This window comes from Chroicocephalus ridibundus, chromosome 8 (assembly GCF_963924245.1).
Source record: "Chroicocephalus ridibundus chromosome 8, bChrRid1.1, whole genome shotgun sequence".
In the NCBI taxonomy this organism is placed as follows: domain Eukaryota; kingdom Metazoa; phylum Chordata; class Aves; order Charadriiformes; family Laridae; genus Chroicocephalus; species Chroicocephalus ridibundus.
Genome location: NC_086291.1, coordinates 6,893,891 through 6,913,931, shown reverse-complemented (window position 1 = coordinate 6,913,931; position 20,041 = coordinate 6,893,891). Strand labels below are relative to the sequence as shown.

The 20,041-nt window shown below is 41.4% G+C and overlaps 2 protein-coding genes and 1 long non-coding RNA gene across 4 annotated transcripts; 1 reads left to right on the top strand and 2 right to left on the bottom strand.

Annotated features, from left to right (window-relative positions):
- Window positions 1–174: 174 nt before the first annotated feature.
- On the bottom strand, window positions 175–7,961 carry CZIB (CXXC motif containing zinc binding protein). 2 transcript variants are annotated; one of them, XM_063345215.1, is made up of 8 exons: window positions 7,699–7,955; window positions 7,533–7,616; window positions 6,488–6,544; window positions 5,631–5,712; window positions 5,107–5,138; window positions 4,624–4,701; window positions 1,251–1,316; window positions 175–417 (listed from the first exon to the last, which is right to left on the bottom strand). In XM_063345215.1, exons 1-8 carry the CDS (start codon window positions 7,702–7,704, stop codon window positions 340–342), a joined length of 483 nt encoding a protein of 160 aa, XP_063201285.1. In that variant the 5' UTR covers window positions 7,705–7,955; the 3' UTR covers window positions 175–339. The 2 variants fall into 2 exon arrangements, with proteins under 2 accessions (XP_063201285.1, XP_063201286.1); XM_063345216.1 differs by lacking the exon at window positions 1,251–1,316 and having other exon boundaries at window positions 7,699–7,961.
- A 1,060-nt stretch (window positions 7,962–9,021) lies between these two features.
- Window positions 9,022–10,798, bottom strand: MAGOH (mago homolog, exon junction complex subunit). The gene is made up of 5 exons (XM_063345214.1): window positions 10,640–10,798; window positions 10,406–10,464; window positions 10,152–10,262; window positions 9,776–9,858; window positions 9,022–9,181 (listed from the first exon to the last, which is right to left on the bottom strand). The coding sequence occupies exons 1-5, from the start codon at window positions 10,725–10,727 to the stop codon at window positions 9,082–9,084; spliced, it is 441 nt and encodes a 146-aa protein (XP_063201284.1). The 5' UTR covers window positions 10,728–10,798; the 3' UTR covers window positions 9,022–9,081.
- Window positions 10,799–14,584: 3,786 nt separating this feature from the next.
- Window positions 14,585–20,041, top strand: LOC134519905 (uncharacterized). Its single transcript, XR_010072327.1, has 5 exons — window positions 14,585–14,685; window positions 17,617–17,689; window positions 18,268–18,337; window positions 19,285–19,353; window positions 19,680–20,041. It is a non-coding gene; the product is annotated as an uncharacterized LOC134519905 (long non-coding RNA).

The following is a 20,041-nucleotide window of genomic DNA, read 5'->3' as shown; positions in this document are numbered from 1 at the left end:
TGGTGATAGGCTATTAAAAACTTTTAAGGCAATAAGTTGTCCAAGTAGTTTCTGTTGATAGAATAGTAATTTACAGTCCATCGCAACCATATATATTCCCAAAAAAGACAACATTAAGAAAAATGTCAAGTGTATGTACTATTTTCAGTTTATACTGAGGCCATCTCAAAGTGCTCTGTGGAAAATATTTTATTAGGACATCCTGGAGAAAGTGAGTACAATTTAGGTTTCCATTTCTGCAGTACAGCCATGTGAAAAGTAACTCCCAGGAAACTGAGTCTCTGATGGTTACAGCTCCTTCATCAGTAAGCATGTCAAGATTTATTAGGGGTATGAACTTCAGCATTTTACAAATTTGTGGGTAACTTCATAGATTCCAACAGATTCCTTTGTTTTTTCATCATAGTCATTCCAATCCTATAGGAAATAAGATTTCACATTATTAGTCACAGAAGACAGAATGCAATAGCATCTAAATCACAGACTGGAATTCAAACTGAAACTAAGCCTTTCTTAAAGTTTGGGTCTTAGATTTCTGTGGAGAGCACTGTGCAGTCACTAAGCTACGTTCTAATACCTGAGAGAAGCCAGAGCACTGACCTGAAATTAAATGAGCTTCAGTCTCAGTGGTTTTATTTTAACAATTTTTTTTTTTCATATATAGTCCACGGCCTGTAGTGGACAACAGCCACGGCAGATGAAAGGATTATCTATCATTTACAATACCCTTGTCAGGTGGGTAAGCAGACAAGCAGATCCCTGCCAAGTAGGATACCAGGGAACAGATTTGACCTTGAGATCCTTGCTCACAGCCAAGGAAGATTTGCAATGCTGGAATCGTTACCCTGAGCTTTGAAGGACGGTGTCTTTATATTACTTTTTAATATTTTTGCTTACAGAAAAAAATGCAGGCACGTTCCTAGAAAAATCAGTTCAACGCTCTGAATAATCCCAGACATTTAGTATTCCAGGTGTTTGCTCTCTGGAATTCCTGAGTGACTTAAAAGAAAAAGTTGGATTTCTACCTTTGTCAGCTGCTAAGCTATAAAAGGCGCACTTCTAAAATGACACTGATAGTAATGCTGGTCGTTCATAGTTGATTTCGTTTCTCTCTCCAGCTATGACCTTCCCATGCCTGCATGAAAGGGCAAAACTTGTCTCTTGCATGTGCAGGGTGTGTATTTTGGACTAGCGACTTAGGGAAAGAAAGCTAGATGATCAGATTTTCTAACGAAACTGAGAGAACGTACCTTTTCTAACAAGTTTATGTCATTGAAAGGTGTGCCAGATTCTGCACCTTCAGCAACAAACCCTGCCTGAAAACACATTTGCAGTAAGTTTTTAAGAATAAGTTTTTAAGACCAAGAAAATAATAAATATCATTGAAAAAATACGTTTAAAGAAAGTAACTCAGCACAAACTTTTATTGTATTTCTTTTACATTAGGTAGAAAGAATGATTTTTAGGTTCTTAGAGTTTTGAGAAAGCTCTTTCCTGGGTAAGGGTCAATATAAGGTTGTGACCCTGTTTGTGAACTGAGAAAATTCAGTCTGAGCAACCACAGAGTCAAATGAGGGAACACTGCTCCTGTATTTTTTTCCTGCCAAAAAGGTGTTTCCAAGGATTCTAGATAATGTTAAACCTGAGTTTCTAAGTTTATGTAGCAGCATCCAACCACTAATAGCTTTGTGTTTAGGATCCATACCAGCATTATGTATAAAATAGCTTCACAATAAACTTACAGTGCAAGAAAAAAATCAGAAAATGTGGAAGAAAGTTAATAGTTTTGGCTTAAATATCATTAGTATCCAAGACACTTGAGAGAAGGAGCAGCCTGTATTTGGGGTGCAGAAGTTACTGGCAAGCTTTACCTGAAAGGAATGAACAGATTAGTATACCCAAACAATCATTTCAAATGGGAGAGTTCTTCACTGTTGTTACTTTGCTGTTTTTAAAGAGGTGAAGGGAAGGATAGCACTAGGAAGGAAACCGTTTATCGGTGGGGTATAGCACAAGAACAAGGTGTTCTTTTCTATGTTCTGTAGGAACAGCTTTCCTGTTTTAGGGTTCACAGTTATCAAGCTGTAAATTGTTTTATTAGTTTTAAAAGTAAATTTTAAAATCTCAGCTACCTCTGTAGCATATAGGAAGGTTTCTTACATTGCCATTTCTAACTACAGAATTTTATTTAAAAAGCAAAAATAGCTTCTTCCTGGTTTTCTGCAAGGGATCTACACATGCATTTTTGATAAAGAAATCCCCAATAGTGCCAGTCAGACGTTTAACTGTGTAAGAATATGTGATGTAAGCCACATGATTTTAAAATACTTTGGGGTTTGAATGGAAGGTTAAGCACTTGGGAGTTGAATAAACTACGGAGTGTGGCAGACGGAACAACAGGACAGCTATCTGCAGGGCACAGTGTGCATAATGGCCTTTATATCATTGTCAGAAGCCCATCTCAAGGGAACTGTCAGGGGTGCAGAGGGAGATCAGCATCACGGGAGGACAAAAATGCAGAGCTGCAGTCTAGAACAAACACTAGAAAAATAAAAGAAGCCTTGGTTTTGCCACCTGGAGATATTCACCAGCCCTGCAAGGAACAAGAAGCCATGTGACTGGAATTACAAGCTGCTGTAGCAGACACGCAGCCGGACTTGCGTTCTTACAGCTTTGGCGTCAGGGCAGAGACTGGCGTAACCTCCGCCGAAGGGAGCTGGGACCTGCAGTGACTCGTTTGCCCTCTGCTGACCGGCGAAGGACCAGCGGCTAAAAGCAGAAACACACAGGAAAGAACCAAAACTGCCCCCTGACTGCATAACGCAGTGATATGTCACGCCTTTGTTACCAAAGAAGCCGTTGGTTGTGCCACAAAGCGTAGAAGCTTAAGAAAGTTTAAAGGAAATTTTATAAAGAAAACTCAGTTTTTTAGTTGCAGCCTTTACTTGAACTATGCTCAAGTAAAAACAAAAATGGCATATCAGAATTTGCAGTAGATGTACCTACTTAAGCACATTAAACAGGAAAGATAAGTAATTTTGGGGAAAAAAATTGTCCTAGCCCATTAGTTGAACACACAAGTACCTAGTTTGAATTTGTTGCTGCTACTAGGTAGGAAAAGAGGGTTTATATCCCACAAAGGATACCTTCTCTTTCGGACTCCAGTGATTTTTTTGAGAAAACTACTATAATTTGAATATGGCATGCAAATATTAAGCTACTTTAAATTGACTTCAGGTATGGGTGTATTATATCTATAAAAAAATACAAAAAAGATACAGTAATGCTATGGCCTATCCTGTTTGGTGCTAATCGAAGCCAGATCTAAGGTTGTGGAGAAGCCAGGCTGGCTTCAATCACGTCAAATATAAATCAGTTTATAGAATTATCTGGAACTGCAGAACTCTGTATATTTACTCATTTAGGCATCAGAAAAGTCACTGAAATATCTGCTCAGGGATTGAAATGTGCTCTCAAATAGAGTGCACAGACCAAACTTTGACAAATTAAAAGCTTTATGACAGGTGTGCAGTCTTTGATCTGCAGATAAAAATAAAATTGACAGCCAGGATGCAGAGCTATGAACATCTCCTGCATTTTGTGGCCTTCTCATACATTTTCCTTGAAGTGCAAGCTCCTAGGTCTGCAAAGCTTTCAAACAGGAATAAACTAATAACCATTCTGTTCCTCAAAAAGATGGGCTTCACATAAATAAATAATTAGATAAAAGAAGACCTCCTGCAGAACACTGCAGTGGTGATTTTATTTATACCAAATTCTTTGTAGGATCAGCTTTTTTTGGTCTGTTTCTTAGCACAGTGTCACAGTCTGAGGGAAGGATAAGGCAGGTTTATATTTATCATTCTATTTACACCTAATCCGACTGGAATAATAGGTTAAATATAGTAGGGAGTTAGCTGGCATACACCATGACCATGCACAAGCAAATGAATCAGGGAAGACTGGCCTGGCCCTGAAGAAATCCTTTAACTCTGGACCTTGAGGAGCACTTTGCAACGGTCTTTAACCACTGTCAATCTTCAGCCTTTGTCTCATCAAGTTTCAAACGGAAAAATGCCAACATTCATTTCCTATGGCTTTGGTGATGTCAGATCTCAAAGAAAATTTTTTTTTTTTTTTTAGAGGCCATATACCAAAGACTGTTCATAACCTGAGCTGAACTTCATTTGCTCTCTGTGACATACCAAGACGCAAAGTGCCCCTCTCCTGAATGTGGCTATCTGATGGTGCACTCCTGCAATTCCCCCTTGGGAAAGATGACCTTTTGCAATGACCTGCGCAGTGAAGACCTTTCAAATGAGCTCAAATGAGCAGTGCTGAGTCACCTGTATGTCAATTTAACACAACTCCAAGGTGTATTTAATTTTAGATTTTACAGGCACAAAGAATACCAGAGTTGTTAGTGTTTGCTGCTTGTGGTTTTGGGGTTTTTTGGGAGTAAAATGAAGTAAAAGAAGGAACTGTGGAAAGGATGTAAAACTGGGGAGGTCTAGGACATCCCAGGTGGAGCCATACCCTTTCAAATAGTGTGTATTTTATCACTCTAGAGTCTATAAGAAGTGCTCTTAAAAATTGAGAAACAAATCACAAATAAGAACTCACCTGTGGTTGAAAGTCAACTGGTTCCAGACCTCGGCATTCAAACTCCACTATCGTTTTGAACTTCTCGCTGTCTTCAGCCTATAATTGAGTCAGAGTACCATCAGTTTTCATCTAACACAGGAAGACAGCGACAAGCATTAGTCTAGGAATGAATTGCTTTAAAGGCAGTACTATCACCTCTGATGTCCCAAGTGACAGCAAAATCCTAGGGCTCATTTAATAGGTGGTCATTAGTTAGAATTTCCTAATCTGCCACAATGAAGCCTTCGGAAGGAAACTAATACAAGCAGTATATAATTGCCTATAATTTGAGTGATACAGTTTTCTGTTTTCCTTATGAAATGTAGCACAGACAATTTTATGTCAGAGGAGAATACCAGCTTTTTGTGCTCTTGAAAGAAGAATGTATGATAAAGCAAAAACTCAAAAATAGTATTAATGCTTACTTATCTTTCACTTGTTATATAGAAGAAGCAAACTTACGTTGTAAGGTTTGATTGTCTGGCTTAAAATATCTGAAAAAAAAGTCAGAAGTGTAAAAGTGAGTGGAATTATGTCTTCAGATTTATTTCAGAATAATTATATTATTTAATAATAATTTAATTTCAGAAAGAAATTTCCTTATACAAAGTAAAAGAAATAAAGTAACCAAGCAGTTCCTGTAGTTGGCCCTCAAAAGGCAGAATTCAATTTTTCTCACTTCTCCTGAGAAGTTTACATTACACCATCTTGTTACCCTACCAATGCAAAAAGAATTATGTGCTTTTGTAAAATGACATTAAGGATATGAGTTTTGCTCATGCAGAAACCTGAACTCACCAGGAGGCCTTGCTGTCTCCTTCATGAGCAGGGTGACAAGTTATGTACCTGTTGTGAACTCAAGCACCCACGTACAAGGAAAGAAATCCCCGGTGAATGCTCTTTACAAACAGTATCGAGCAAGAATGAGGACTCAAAAATAAACTTAGGTGAAAAAGTGTAAAATGGATGATGCCTCAAGCACATACCAATGGAGTTCTCCCTGGAGCACAGCTTGCATTTCTGCACCATAGTGGCGCTTCCTCTGCCTCCTTTCAGGGGAGCACTGTCCTAAAAACCATGACAATAGCGACATCATTTTTAACTGCACTCTAGCTGAGCCACTGGAAACCTCTGCAAAGGTAAAGTAGTTTTTACAACAGTGGTCTTTAACTTGTTAAAAATATTGCAACGAGAAGGCTTTTTTTTTAAATTACTGAGACCTATAATTCAAAAAGCTGTGATTATCAAAAAATTATTCTGTTCTACACTTAAAGTAGTGAATAATGAATAGTTATGTCTTGTCCATATAGGCATGTTCCATTAATTCCACAAAATACATTCTCACCATTCAGGAGTATGCAACAAAAAGGGATGATTGTTCCTAAGAACAGAACCTTCTCCTATCCCTGACAAATGTTATCTTGCTTTTTCAGTTTCCAAATGCTAATTTAGCATGCTTAACTCAACTTGAATTACCTAAACTTCTCCAAAAAGATTCCATCAGCATCAGAGAAATACGCTACAGCCACAAACTTATTCTGGTATCGCTTCAAATTTTTTTTTTCAAATTAAAGTTTTACAGAAAGGCAGCTTTTCAAAGCAGACCTAAATACTTTGTCACCAACAGTCACCATTCCAATGGCATATTTCAGTTAACTGTCTCCAAATATATATATATTTAATATAGAATATAACAACATTTCCTGAATGCATATAGCTATTAAAATACTATCTCATCTAAAGCGCAAGTCGTCACATCCCTGACACTAATATCGCTCGCGTGTAAGAGGCAGGTTTGATTTCTCATTTTTGTTCTGATGCAGGTTACAACAGGGACACATACCATCAAGCGCAGATACTGCCATTTCTCAGAAACTTCACCACAGTTCCCACATTTCAGCTGAAAAATAAAACACAAACCAGAGCATTTAAAGCTGTCAATAAACAGGGATTAAAAAGCTGCAGAAGCTGATGTGAGCCCTCCCGATCCACCATCCCACCGTTTCCCAGCTGAGAGGAGCCAGAGGCAGGTACCAGTCGCCATCTATCACAACAGGCTGCTGAGCTGACCCGACATGGTGGGTCTGGTGGCCCCACAGGGCCTGCCCTTCGGCACAGGGGGGGAAAATGTGGTACAAAGCATGGTCCAGACATAAAAGAATGAGGACAGGCTGAGAGAGTTGGGGTTGTTCAGCCTGAAGAAGAGAAGGCTCCGAGGAGACCTTATAGCTGCTTCCCGTACCTGAAGGGGGCTACAGGAAGGATGGGGAGGGACTAAGAGGGAGTGTAGCAATAGGATGACAGGTAGTGGTTTCAAATTGTAGGAAGGAAGATTTAGATTGGATATTAGGAAGAAATTCTTTAGTGAGGCACTGGCACAGTTTGCCCAGGGAGGTTGTGGATGCCCCATCCCTGGAGGTGTTCAAGGCCAGGCTGGACGGGGCTTTGAGCAGCCTGGGCTGGTGGGAGGTGTCCCTGCCCAGGGCAGGGGGGTGGAACTGGGTGATCTTTAAGGTCCCTTCCAACCCCAACCATTCTATGATTCTATGATCTTGCTGTTTACCTGGGTTACCTGCCAATGGGAATTGGATTACCAACCGCCTCACCACTGGAGGCACCAACCAACGCTTGTACTAAAGACTCTTCGTTATTGCAAACTCACATATAACGTCATGCATATACTAACGTATACGTGCCTATAGATTTCTACCATCACATTTGTTGCTCCTGTAGCATCCCGCTTGCACCGTGCGGAAAAAAAAAACCACATCCCGTTTTAGCCGAGTGACGTGACATCCAGCGCCACGGGCCTCCCTCGCCTGGTGTCCCGCCGGGCAGTTCCCGAACGCCCGGCACGGCCTGTCCCAGCTCCCGCGGCTGCCCCGCACCTTGAGGTACCATCGGAAGTCCTCGCCCGCGGCCCGCAGCCCCGTGATGTTCTCCAGCGTGGCGCGCAGCTGCAGCCCGATCCTCTGCAAGGCAAGAGGCAGCGAGAGAGGCCCTCAGCTCGGCTCGGCTCACCTCGGCTCCGCTCCCTTCCCGGCTCCTACCTACCCCCATGGCCTCGCAGGGTGCCCGGCACCTCACGGCGCCGCCGCGCTGTCGGGGCTGTCCTGGCCGCCCCCGTCAGCCCTGGCGGGTTCAGCCCGCTGCTGCGTGGTTTTAGCGCTGGGTTTGGTTGGTTATTTTTCCCCCCACACACCCTCCACCGCGCTGCACTGGTGCCCTCAGCCAAGCTGGCCGCCGCCTCCCGCTGCTCTCTGCCGCGCTGAAGCCGCCGGGAAGCCCGAGCTGCCCTCAGCCAAGATGGCGCCGGCGGCGCGGCCCGTCACCGCCCCGGCCGCGGGCGGGAGGAGCGGCGGGCCGGGCCCCGGGGAGCGGGGCGGACCGCTCGGGGGAAGGAGGGGAACGGGGGGGCGGTGGGGAAGCGGGGCCGTGTGGGGAGGGAGCGGAAGGGAGCAGGGGGAAAGGCAGGAGGTGCTGGCACAGCTAGTGGGGGTTAGGTGTTTCCACCTTAAAAAGTCATTTAATCACAATCCTTTTTTAATCGCAGTGGATACTGATTTAGGAAAAACAGAAAGAGGTGCCAGGGAAAGAAAGGGCGCAGGGTGGCAGAGCTGTGGGGAAGCACCCTCAGAGCCTGCAGGGAGCCCTGGACCACTGTGCCAGTCTACAGGGTTCTACAAAAATTACCATTTCGAAATTGAGACGTGTTTGGTCCTCTGCGTCTCTTAAATCAGTTCTGCACAACAGACGTGCTAGTCTGGAACTAAACTAAATACATTCTACATTGCTTTTCTTTTCAGTGTTTCTAAAGCTGGCTGGAGTATCAGTGAAGATCCTGGATGGCTCCCGGGTGGCCTGTTGTCCACTTCTGCTCTGAAAGCAAAGCGGTAATCACAGCAGCAGGTTGTTTGGAAGTTGACGTGTGTCTTTGCTATAACCAGTTATCATGTGTAGAGTCAGGGCCTCAGGTGCCCAGGTTGGAAGGGACACCAAGAATCACGTAGTTCAACCTTTCTTGGTTGTTTTGTATATTTGAGCTGGCCACAGAATATCCAGCTCGGGATAGTAACAGAAGTTTATCTTGACAGCTGGCAAAAGTGTCATTTTACAGAGCCAGACTTAGTTCCATTTTCTACTGATAGAGAGGTGAAATATAGCTTTATGTGATACAACTAAAGTAACACACGCTGAATGTACCATGATAAAAGAAGTGCTGGGAAGTCACTTTCTCACCAGAACTTATAAATTAAAAATACAGATCTCACCATTTTATTACGACAGTCACTGACAATTTATAAAAAAAAATTCTAACATACATAAAAGCTTCAGGCCAGAAATAGTGAAAAATTGAAACAGCGTTTCCCCCCCCCTTCCCCTTCCCCCCCACTCCCCTCGTACAGATGCTGCAATACAAACTTATGTTTATTTGATTTAAATTGGCTTAATCTTGAAGTGTAGTCCAATAAGACTGAAGACTAGACACTTAAGGTCCTGGACCAGGTAGTAGAACACTCTCAAGCCTTCTGGATCCCTGCAGTGCACAACGGAAGGAAGGAAAAAAAAAAGTCAGATTGATGTTTTAAGAGACCAGTTTATAAAAGTAACCTATTAAAAAACCCAAGGCCTACAGGGAGACTTTTCAGAGATCATCTTAGACATTAACAGTTTTTTTTTCATCCTGCATGGACTGATAAAACAGTCTACAGTTCAAGTTTGCAAGTTGTAAGTCTTGACAAAATCTGCATTTTTATCAAGAAAGCAAGTAGTAACATCACTTTGGATTTACAAACGACAATAGCCAGTCTTTTCAGCTTAGGTGGAACACAGAAGTCTTGGTTCTTCCAGAGACATCAGTGTCACAGTGACAGTTCATCTCAGACTCTTGAATACACCTGAACAGGGATTCCTGCAGGAAGGTTAACTGCTCAACAAGTCTGAAAAAATAATGCATAGTGCCACAGTCTAAAAGTGTTTGGTACATTACGCTGGAACACAGAGCACTTGTGCCCCCAGGAACTGATCTATACTTTGAAATAATATAAAATACAAGTACCTGCTAATCAGCAAGTTGTCATACAGATCATTACATAAAAACAACAGCAACATAAAAAAGCAGAGTACGTACTTGGATTGATTTACATCAATGAGTGAACCGATTTTTGACGTGGTAAAGGAGATGTGCTCATCACCAATTACTATTTCAAGCTCCTGAAAAATAAGATTATAGGAAGTCAAACTACTGCTTTATGGTATTAGTTACAGAAATAACTAAGCACTGAGATGAGGGCTTTTCCATTTTTATTACAGAGGTGTTGAATGCAGCAGCGCTGTGAATGACATTAACTCTCATGACTAGATTACCATGCCCAGCTTTTAAAATAATATTTGTTTCCCCTCTTGGTTACAAACAATGCTGATGTAAAGAAAACGTTCATTTATGTTTCTAATGAGCTAACACATAAACATTCGATCAGCTATTAGAAATGACCCTGTACACCAACCTGTCGGCCAACTCTGTCAGGAGGCGGCCACAGCGCGTCATCCTCTTTTGTGATCTCGCTGTCGTCGATGATCCTCTTCAGCTCCTCCATCACACTCTTGTGCACATAAGCCTACGAACGGCACATCATCATGGACGGTCGGCTCCGCTCGCACGGACCGTGCGCTTTGGCCCGCCCGCGGCCCCCAGCCCCGCTCCGGGCATGGCCCGTCGGAGCCGCCCGCCCCCGCTCGCCCCCCGCCGCCTCCCCCGTACCTCCTTTCGGATCATGACGTCGTTCTTGTAGTTGCTGTTGTTGGCGTAACGCAGCTTCCCTGACGGAGACAGGGCGGACGTTAAACCCCCCCCAGCCGAGGCAGAGCCAGGCAGGCGGGCGGGCCCCAGCCCGGCCCCACGTCCTCCCGGCAGCGAGGAGCGGCCCCCGCCCGCCCGCCCGCCCGCCCGCTCCCTCCCTCCCTCCCTCCCTCCCTCCCAGCCCCGGCCCCTCACCGTCGGGCCGGAACTCGAACTCGAGGAACTCGTGGCCGAACTTGCCCTTGTGCCCCACGTAGTAGCGGAGGTAGAAGTCGCTCGCCATGGTCCCGCCGCCGCCGCCCCGGCATGCGCCGCGGCGGCGCGGGCCAGGCGCGTCACGGCGCGCGGGGGCGGGGCGGAGAGCGCTCCCCGCTCCGATTGGTTGCGGCTGCCCCCTGGCGGGGGCCGGGCGCCGGTGGCCGCGGCCGGGCGCGTGAGGTCGGGGCGGGGTTCCCTCTCCCTCAGCCGGCGGCGCGAGGCGGCGCCTCGGCCGAAGCTCCGGTGGGGCGGCCCGGGTACGGCCGGGTTCCCCTGCAAGACGAAGCGGTAGAGGTGAGGGGCGCCGCCTCATCCGCTTCCCTCCGGCCGACCGCCTTCCGCAGGCCAAAGGCTTGGGCCTTCGGCAGCTGGCTCCCCCTAAGGTACCTGGAACCCGGGCAGTGGACACAGAGCTGGTCCATCTTAGTACTGTGTGCAATGTTTGACAGAAAAAAGTCATCGTGGTGTTTGATTATCACCTCCCCTTTCCTCACACTGCAGCTGCCGTCGTGGCGATGGCTTGCGTGCCGTCACTGACACACAGAATGGACTGAAGTCCGCGCGCAAGTATTGGTCTGTCAGTCAGAGTGTCGTGGTTTGGGCTGACCAGGACACAGGCCGCCCGATTGAGTCGGTAAAGGACATGCCGCATGCTTGTCCCTGAAACTTGTGATTTTTTTCCTAGGTGGAAAATGAAAATTATTCACTTGTTACTAATAAAGTCTTTCTTGTAATATTTAGACATAATAGTAATAAAAGAAAAATGAGGTGCAGCTACCCTTTTATTATGAATACAGACATTAATATTTGGCATTACTGTGTTAGAATTTGAAGCGGTTTGTGCCTCCCCTTGGGCGAAGGCAGTAACCCAGCCAGGCTGTTCCGAGGGCTGGGTTTGGCCCCCACACAGCCACTGCGCCCCTGTGCCCCCTCCTCACTGGTATGGGTTTGCTGAGTAAGCCTCATCGCCAGTCGCCTGAACTTTGAGGGCAAATGGACTTGTGGCAGTATCTGCCTTTTTGCTCTTTGGGGAACGAACGGCTGAGAGAAACAAAATAGCTGGAGACATGCCCTTTTGTAAAATATTCCCTAATATTTGTAAATATTTCTAAATTTGTAAAATTTAGAAACAGAGTATCTCTTGTGCTGACTACTACAAGGGACACTTTTTATTGAGGACACTGAATGGGGGAGGACGTTTTGTACAGTGGTAGTATTAAAAATGGATTTTACATTGGTGAACTTGATCTCATATAGGTGGTGCTGTGTCCTGTCCCCGGTGTAGGCAGTTGGTGCAGTGCTAATAAAGATTCACTCTGCTTACTTTAGAGTTATGGCAAAGTTAAGTCTGGCAATATTTACTATTATGAACTGAGTGGGAACAGCTGAACTGCTTCCAGACCTAATCTGTCCATGGAAATAACATAGTCTTTGGTATGGTATTGTGTAAATAATCAAATAAACCTTTTGATCTAAGTTAATTCTGCATGGAGGAAAGCCCTAGGTGTCCACATCTGGACATCACTCATACGTAAACTGACTAAACCCCCCATTGATAGGTCAGATTTGGTTGTAGTTTGTTTTTCAGGAGCCCTGTATGTTTTGTGACCTAGCTCCCTTTTCTGACTATCTAGGAGCTCTAAGCTTTCACTAGTGTAGTCAAAACTAAAACATGTTGGGATTGGTGGTTGATTTAACATGCATTATTGCAGTGAGAGGCAATACAGTGTTTTTCTGGAAAAATATGAACGTTGAAATCTAGGCACTCATAAATTAGAGGTAAGTAGCTACTTTGGATATATTATAGGATATAATTGGATTAAAATAATGGAACAAAGAAATTGCATTTTTGTCTCATTTAACTTAAATTACTATTCGCTCAAACCTAAAGACACTATTGACTGCGCACACACAAAATAAAGAACAATTTATTATAGACTCACCAAGACTGAGAGAAGAAAATAAAAAGATGGGTAGAGGGAGGTGAAATATTTAAGGCTCACTCTTGAACAGATTATGGGCTTCTAGTGTCATTCACTCTGTGGTGGTAGGTCAAGGTCCTTCTCCTCTGTGTTTACTGTGTTTACTCAGGGTAAATTTAATCCTTAGCTGTAGTTAGAAGTTAATAGAATGACATCTTCAGAGTCATTCTGCCAGATGTCATTACAAAAGTGAAGACAACTTTTGAAGTTAGAGATTTTTTTTCTATTAGAAAACCAGAGTTATGGTTCATTTTGAAGTGAAATCCACAGAAGCACCTCAGAAGGCGTTAATGAAACAAGACAGAAGTTTGGTGAACTGAAATAACATTAGGTTAAAGATGTTCGCTAAATAAACTGTAAATTATTTTTTTTTTTAAGTTTCACAATATATGAAGAGAGGTTTTAGAGTGTAAATTTTAAAATAAATGTTAAATCACTTTTCTTCATTTTACATTATGGTTTGGAATAATGGAAATATTAAATCTCGCTGAGTTTGACTGGAAGATATATTTGACTTCAGAACATACATGAGTCTTTTCTGTTCACATCAGGGATGCTAGGAGGCAATGTAGTGGAAAGCTGACCTGCAGGAGGAAGTTAGTATATGCACTTTACCTGGATTTATGTCTAGTTTACTTCAGTTTAGCTTCTCATGGTTAAGTGACTGGCACACATAAAAGATATTCACATACTACACTCACTTCTGTTTAATGAAGACTCATGTTGCACTAATCTGATTAAATGACTTTCTGTAAGCCTCATAGACTCCTCTGGTTTACAGCTTCCTGACGTTCAGTCCCTTTGGGTGCTATATTCCCACTAGAGCAGTTATGGTAAGAAAGACCTCAACTTCTGTGAATACAAAAAAGTGCTTGGCCTGTTCTGCATATTTGTTCTAAGTGTAAGCATAAGAAGAGGCCCAGTACATTGCAGAAAATGTTGGGAATCCTTTATTCCTGTTGAAAGTAAATTGGAGTTGCACTCTTTTACAGCATTTAAGGATCAAACACTTAAATGTCTTTTTATTACCTTTCATCTTCCTGAATTTTTCCATGTAAAAAAGATCTAATGTGCATATATCACCTTGTTCTGTTCCTGTCTGTCCACTCCTAGCACTGGCAGGAAGTTGACGTGGTTCACTGCTGTTCCAACTATCCAGTAAGGAGCACTTTCAGTGCCGCTCCGTGTAAGGTGTGAATCTTTGTTTAAAGACTGTTGTCGTTTTCTAGCCATGTTGTCTTGAAACTTATCACTTAATACAGTTCTAATCTTTAAAACTAACAGAGTACCAGCTAGCAAAGCCCTCTGATGCAAAGAGATGGAAGCCTTGCCAGACATGGGCATCCGATGAGGAAGTTTTTCTGGGGTGAGTTCTGTCTAAATGACTGGGACAAAGTCATGCCTGTCCTGCTCAGTTTAGTAGCTTGGGCTGTTGAATCAAAGGTCCCCATATCTTTCCCATCACAATAAACCTACCTGCATATCATTTTGTGACTTATGGCACCTTTCTGGTAAAATTTTTGAGTTTTTCTCCACAATTTAGCTGGCTATAGATAGTACCCAAAGTGTATTCATTCAAGAAAAGTGCGTTCTTTTGGAATCTCAAAGGGCAGTTTAAAATGGGTCATTAAAAATAACTGATTTCTTGGCCATATTTTCATGGGTTTAGGCAGATTCTTGGTAGTAGCTCTATAAATGTGAAAAAGGATTCATTATTTTTCATATCTTAGGGCTTGAATATTCGCAGTTGCATTCTGCATTCTTTATGAATTGCCATTCTACAAAATATCTAAAAGTTGGCCCTTTAGTAGAAGAGTCCTACTGATACAGAAGTAGCTGACCAATTGCTTTCTTAACATTTACAGGTAGAGCAAAGAAATTAAAACATGAGCCTAAAAAAAGTAACATTCAAAAGTAACATTCGTATTTATACCAGGTTGAAGGACTCTTGGCGGAACTATTACCCTGCTCATGATATGAACTTGGTTGTCCCATCTAAAGGTAATTGGAAGTATAAACTTTGTATGTTCCTCAAGTACTGTCTGGTTTGACTTACAGAGGGTTTGGGTTTTGGTTTTTTTTTGGGAGAATGACTCTACTGTAATTGGCTAAATTGGTTTATAAGCCTTTTCTGGAATATCAGTGCTTAATGCATTGTTGTTTAAATTACTGTGTTGGAAGGAAGATCAAACTGGAATACGAGTTATCCTGAGAATCTGCGTTTAAATTCACCTGGGAGGTGTCAACTGTCTTTGAGATCTGTATACTCATTCTAACATATTTTATGATGAATGCATATTATGGATGAGATGATAGAAATGTTTTTTTCTGTGTGCGCATTAGGTTTTTTGTCTTCTTAAAATAAATGTCATGTTTGATGGCATTACAATAGATGGTGTATTGCTACCACAGTGCTGTTTGGGTTATCTTGACACATTTGTAATGAAAAGGCATGCTATGCTTGAATGCATTGGCTTAAGGTTGTATTTGTGAAAGACAGAAATGTGTGGATTGTAGTTCTTTTCATTCTGCTTAAAAGCATATACAAACAGTAATTGTTCTGTCTCTGAAGAAAATATCTCTATAAATACACGTTTTTAGCGTTATTATTTTAGATATGACAGAAGGACTGATAGAACAATGTGCATATGAAATCTTGATACTGATACTGGTTTATAAGTTTTTTGGGGCGTTTTTTGTTGTTTTAAGAAGGGCAAAATTTACGTGATTTTCACTTTTGACATATGGGGAGCAGGTATCTATGGGACTTGGTGAAACAGGAGAAATCAGATAAACATGCTCTAAATATTTGTATTTGTTGGGTTTTTTCCTCATGTCAGTAAAGGCTGTCAAAAAGCTCTAATAAATCAACCTACTTTGGATCCCTAATTTAACTTAATTTTAAGGTTGCAAGATTTATTAATTATTTGTATTTTCCAGAAAATGTGCTCATGACATTGAAATAGTTGTATTTCTGCTATTTTTTTCTCTTCATTAGAAACGTTGAACACTTTGCAGAATTGGCTGACAGCTTTTTTTTAACAGATTCCAAATAAGTCAGGTTCTTCTCTGCTATTTTTCATGTCTGCAAGTTGTGAAACTGTGTTTTAAACATGCAGAATTTTATGGAATCACTTTCCCTTCTATCTACAGAGACTTTAATTCTTAATGATTCCCTTAACAAATAAAGTACTTTCACTGACTGAATTAAGACAATATAATTTTTGGAAGTTAATAAATTCGTAAAATGTTACTTTAAGATGAATGTGATGGCATTTAGTGTGTTCCATGGTGTGGATCTTGACTTTATATATGGATTGTTGTTATACCTGTGTTACTTTAGTTGCTGGGAAGAGAATTATATTCTAGTTTTGAAGAATGTTAATGTGTATGTCTCTGTGTTGTGTGAAAGATAATTAGTATCAAAATACAGCTGAGGCAGCAATGTGTTGTGGCTGTTAGAGACAAACTGACTGTGGATTTCTATGTTAATACTAAGCCATGCATCATAACATGCTATTTAGAAAAGCCATCCCTTTTTGCATCTTGAAATTGTGATATGGCTAAGTTTTATCTACGCGGTTAAAAATATAGCACTGCAGGAAGTAACATCTACTGTTTTGGTGCCAAATAAAATGATCTTATTACTGTCTGAGTTAAGGTTTTCCCTGCAGTACTGTGCTGCTGTTGCCAGCTATTGACTGAAAGACATTCTTTGCAAAGGCACGTCCTTGCTTACAAGACAATACTCGCTAAAAATGACTAAGTAAACAAAAATGCAGTGTATTGGCATCTGTATTAGAAGAAAAAAAAACGCCTAGTAGGGACTTAGATGTATAAATGAGTGTCTGAAAAGGAGAAAGATTAATGGAAATTAATATAAACCAGGACTGAAAGGGACTGTCATAGTTGCCACGTTCATCCCTCTGTCCTCAGACGAGATCAGCTCTCTCTCATGTGAACCTTTTTGTGAATTTTAATGAAGCATTTTGATTGATTGTGATTCTCTGCTTTTTCTATAGATTGTTTTTGTGGCAAATGCAAGTTTAACATGTAATTTACTTTCTCATTTGAAAGGTCAGCTCCTATATGAATCTATTGGGTTCTAACCTGTTGGTTTGTCAGTGCTAGAAGTTGGTGTACTAGAACTGCTATCTGGAAAGAGTAACAGGGGTGTTGTACAGACAAATCTACCTCATTACAGTTTATTTCCACAAATAATAATAATAAAAATTACTTATTTAAATTGGGTTTTCTCATGCTAGAACTGAGGCTTCAACTTACACAAAATATTACTTTCTCTTATTTAAAAATAGATGTGTGATAATTCTCACTTCAAAACCTTACAGAGATATTTACGAGGGCTAACATGAGGAAGCTTGTCCCCAGTGGTTCCTTCTGAGATGCAGAAAGAATCTGGCATGTCTTGACTGAAGTTAGCCTATGTGAATTGTCCTTTAAGTAGTTCCCCCAAAATGCTGGTGTTAAATAAGAAAGAGGTATCTTACATCACTGCATGTTTCAAGCTCTTCATGTAGAAATTAGCCAAGTGCTGTATTCTATTCACGTATTTCTGTGGAAGCTCATTTTGTTTAAACAAATCTGCCAAACTGTTGGAAGGTTCCCCAAGTGGCAGGGAGCAAAGGTATTTGCTTAACCTTTAGCCCATGACCTTCCTATAGGGGCGGGTTATGTCTACAAAGGGCTGGATGTCTGTGGAAATAATCAAGGGAGTGTTGGACATTTTGCCCCTTTAGTTGGAATATCCAGGTTCTGGTCCATGTCACTTGAAACAGTGTCGTACTTGTGTCCAGCTGCTCAAGATGATACTTCAGACATGGGCTACTAAGCAGCTGTTGCTTGCTTCCATGTGGTCTAGCTTTGTGTTCAATAAACACTGTGCTAATTTTTTTCTGTTCCTTTTATTTGAAGTGGTTTGCCAAATCCAAGTTTGATCATCTGAAAGAGCCTTTTGACACACCAGAATTTCACAGACTTTACAGAGGTGAGGGACCTGGGGCAGAGTCCTTATAACAGAAACTTTAAATTTTTCCCTTTAGAGATATGCTAATGCTGCTCTGAGTGAACCTCATGTTCTTTGTTACACTTTGACATGAAGCTGAATTGAACTTTATTTCTTTCTAACATTTTTACCTGTGTTTCTGCATACTTTTTAATTGGTTTTGCATTTAATTTTCTCTCATGCTTGTCATGTCCTCTAAACAGCTCATGTTCTTCCAACATCTTTAATTCCAATGTTTGGTTCTTTGCTTTTCCCTTATTCTATAAAGAAGGAAACTAGTCTAGTAGATCAGGAGATCTGAACATGAGGCTTCATTAGCAAAAAGGTAGAGACCTCTGGCATGTCCTGTCTTCTCACAGAAAACTGCCAGGCCTTACTTCCGTGCATGCATCAGATTTTCCAATCTCTACAGCCATTTGAAAGCTTATGTCAAGAAAAATACATTGCTTTCCTTTTACATAGATAATTGTACTTTTGAGCAGTCTTTGATCTGGTGGATGCAGGAGTACCATCCATTTCCTGTGCAATCCTTATTTGTAAAACCTTTGTATAATTTTCAGGGATTCCTAGCAAGAAGCTGGCAAACCCTCAACTTTCAAGACAGCCCTTGCAGATCGACTTTATGTGCAGGTGATGTGCTGAGTTCATTCAGGGTTGCCATGGCAGCCTTTTTTTTTTCTTTATCCAGAAAAAGACTGCTTTATCAGTAAACATCATACACTTTCACAGTACCCTGTGACTTTTGTCCAAGGGTCTCATAGCTGTTAGAAGCAGTAGATAGGTGCGCCCTGAAATCGGCAGTGTCATAGGCCCCTTGCGCATCTTTGCTCACTAATGCACTTTATCCTTCATCTTTAGGTATACCAGTATTTATTCCCTCCACCTTCTCAACATTTTTTTTGGCAAAAAATTGTCCCTTCCAGACTGCATGGGGGCATGTAATTTCCTGTTCTGGGGTTTGAGCACTATTATTTTATAGCTAGGTGGTAAAATCCTCAGTCCTACTGTTCTCCTGTCCACTTCCCCTGATCTCAAAGAGTTCTTGCTCATCTTTTCCAAGAGTCTACCTTGTTGTGTGTAACTGCTCTCCTGCCCCTTGGAGCCAACAGACTGGGTCTGTTTCATGTCACTGGCAATTTTTTCAGTGATAAAAAAGAAAACAGGAGGATGGAAACCCAAACTGAGATGAAAATGATGATAGTGACTGTAATAAACTAATCCTGTCCAGAAGCGACGGAGTTATTTCTCTGTGTGTAGATCTCATAATAAAGTGATTTGATTCTCTCTCAGAAAATTATTCTTCATTTCCATTCAGTCAGGATTACTGTGACTATAAGTCTATCCCGTTAAACCATGGTGCATAAGCAGTACGTTATTGACAACAGTTTAACAGAGTGATGGATGGCAGCTTAATGAATTAATGTATATATTTTTATGTATTTCCACATACGCAAGTGCATATGCGTATGTTTTTTTCGACATCAAATAGAATATCTTGCCCACAGATGGCTCTTGGGATTAAAAGGATTGGAAATAATAACACATTTCTACTTTCAATGAATAAACCTATTTTGCAGTTATCCCAGTCCGCAACATCCATCTGTTGAACATTACTTGGGCACTGCCCCCACAGAGAAAAATTACAGGTAAAATTATGTTCAGAATATCATTACATTAATTATGTAATTATCATTGATTTACATTATATTTTGATTTTATGCTAATTATAAAACAGTTTGTGTAGAGAATCCAGTAAATGACCAAGATGTTATGTCGTGGTAATACCACAGAAAGGGATAATTTCAGGAAATATATTTTGTGCTTCTGATTCTTTGAGACTAGCGTGCAAAATGGTATCAGTATTAGGTATAATATCTCAATGTTGACATAATAGATATAATATCCTATAGACATACCTCACTTTTAATGATCATCATTGTACAGGCCATGAACTGATACTTGTGTGTTGTAGGATGCTGAGGAGATATGGGCCTGGTTTGGATGCGCCAGTCATATCCCAGCCTTCATTGCTTTTGGCCTCTGTGTGGTCTTCGACCCAACTTTGATGGAGATGTTACAGAGCTCTGATGGTACCTACAGAAGCTCCTGTGGTGAAAGATGTGCACGTTTTCCCTCTATGTTTCCCACAAAACTCTGATTTAGGAAGAACAAAAGAGCTTAAATGCTTGCACAATCACTTTGCATCCTGCAGTGGAATAAGAAAGGTCAGGCAATAACTTGCGCTCAAAAAGAAGACTTCAGTAGAATGGATTTGGTTTATTTAATAGTAAAGAAAAGGTCATGTCTTTTGTTCTTTTATTCTCACATAAATTG

Excerpts from the sequence above, each read along its gene's own strand:
- CZIB (XM_063345215.1), bottom strand. Across the intron at positions 6,545-7,532 it reads ACTTCCGATGGTACCTCAAG|CTGAAATGTGGGAACTGTGG; the intron begins GTGCGGGGCAGC and ends TTTATTTTTCAG. Across the intron at positions 5,713-6,487 it reads GGCAGTATCTGCGCTTGATG|GACAGTGCTCCCCTGAAAGG; the intron begins GTATGTGTCCCT and ends CATGGTTTTTAG.
- MAGOH (XM_063345214.1), bottom strand. The coding sequence starts at position 10,727 with ATGGCGAGCGACTTCTACCTCCGCTACTACGTGGGGCACAAGGGCAAG. Across the intron at positions 9,859-10,151 it reads CTGACAGAGTTGGCCGACAG|GAGCTTGAAATAGTAATTGG; the intron begins GTTGGTGTACAG and ends CTTATTTTTCAG. Across the intron at positions 9,182-9,775 it reads ATTGATGTAAATCAATCCAA|GGATCCAGAAGGCTTGAGAG; the intron begins GTACGTACTCTG and ends TGTGCACTGCAG.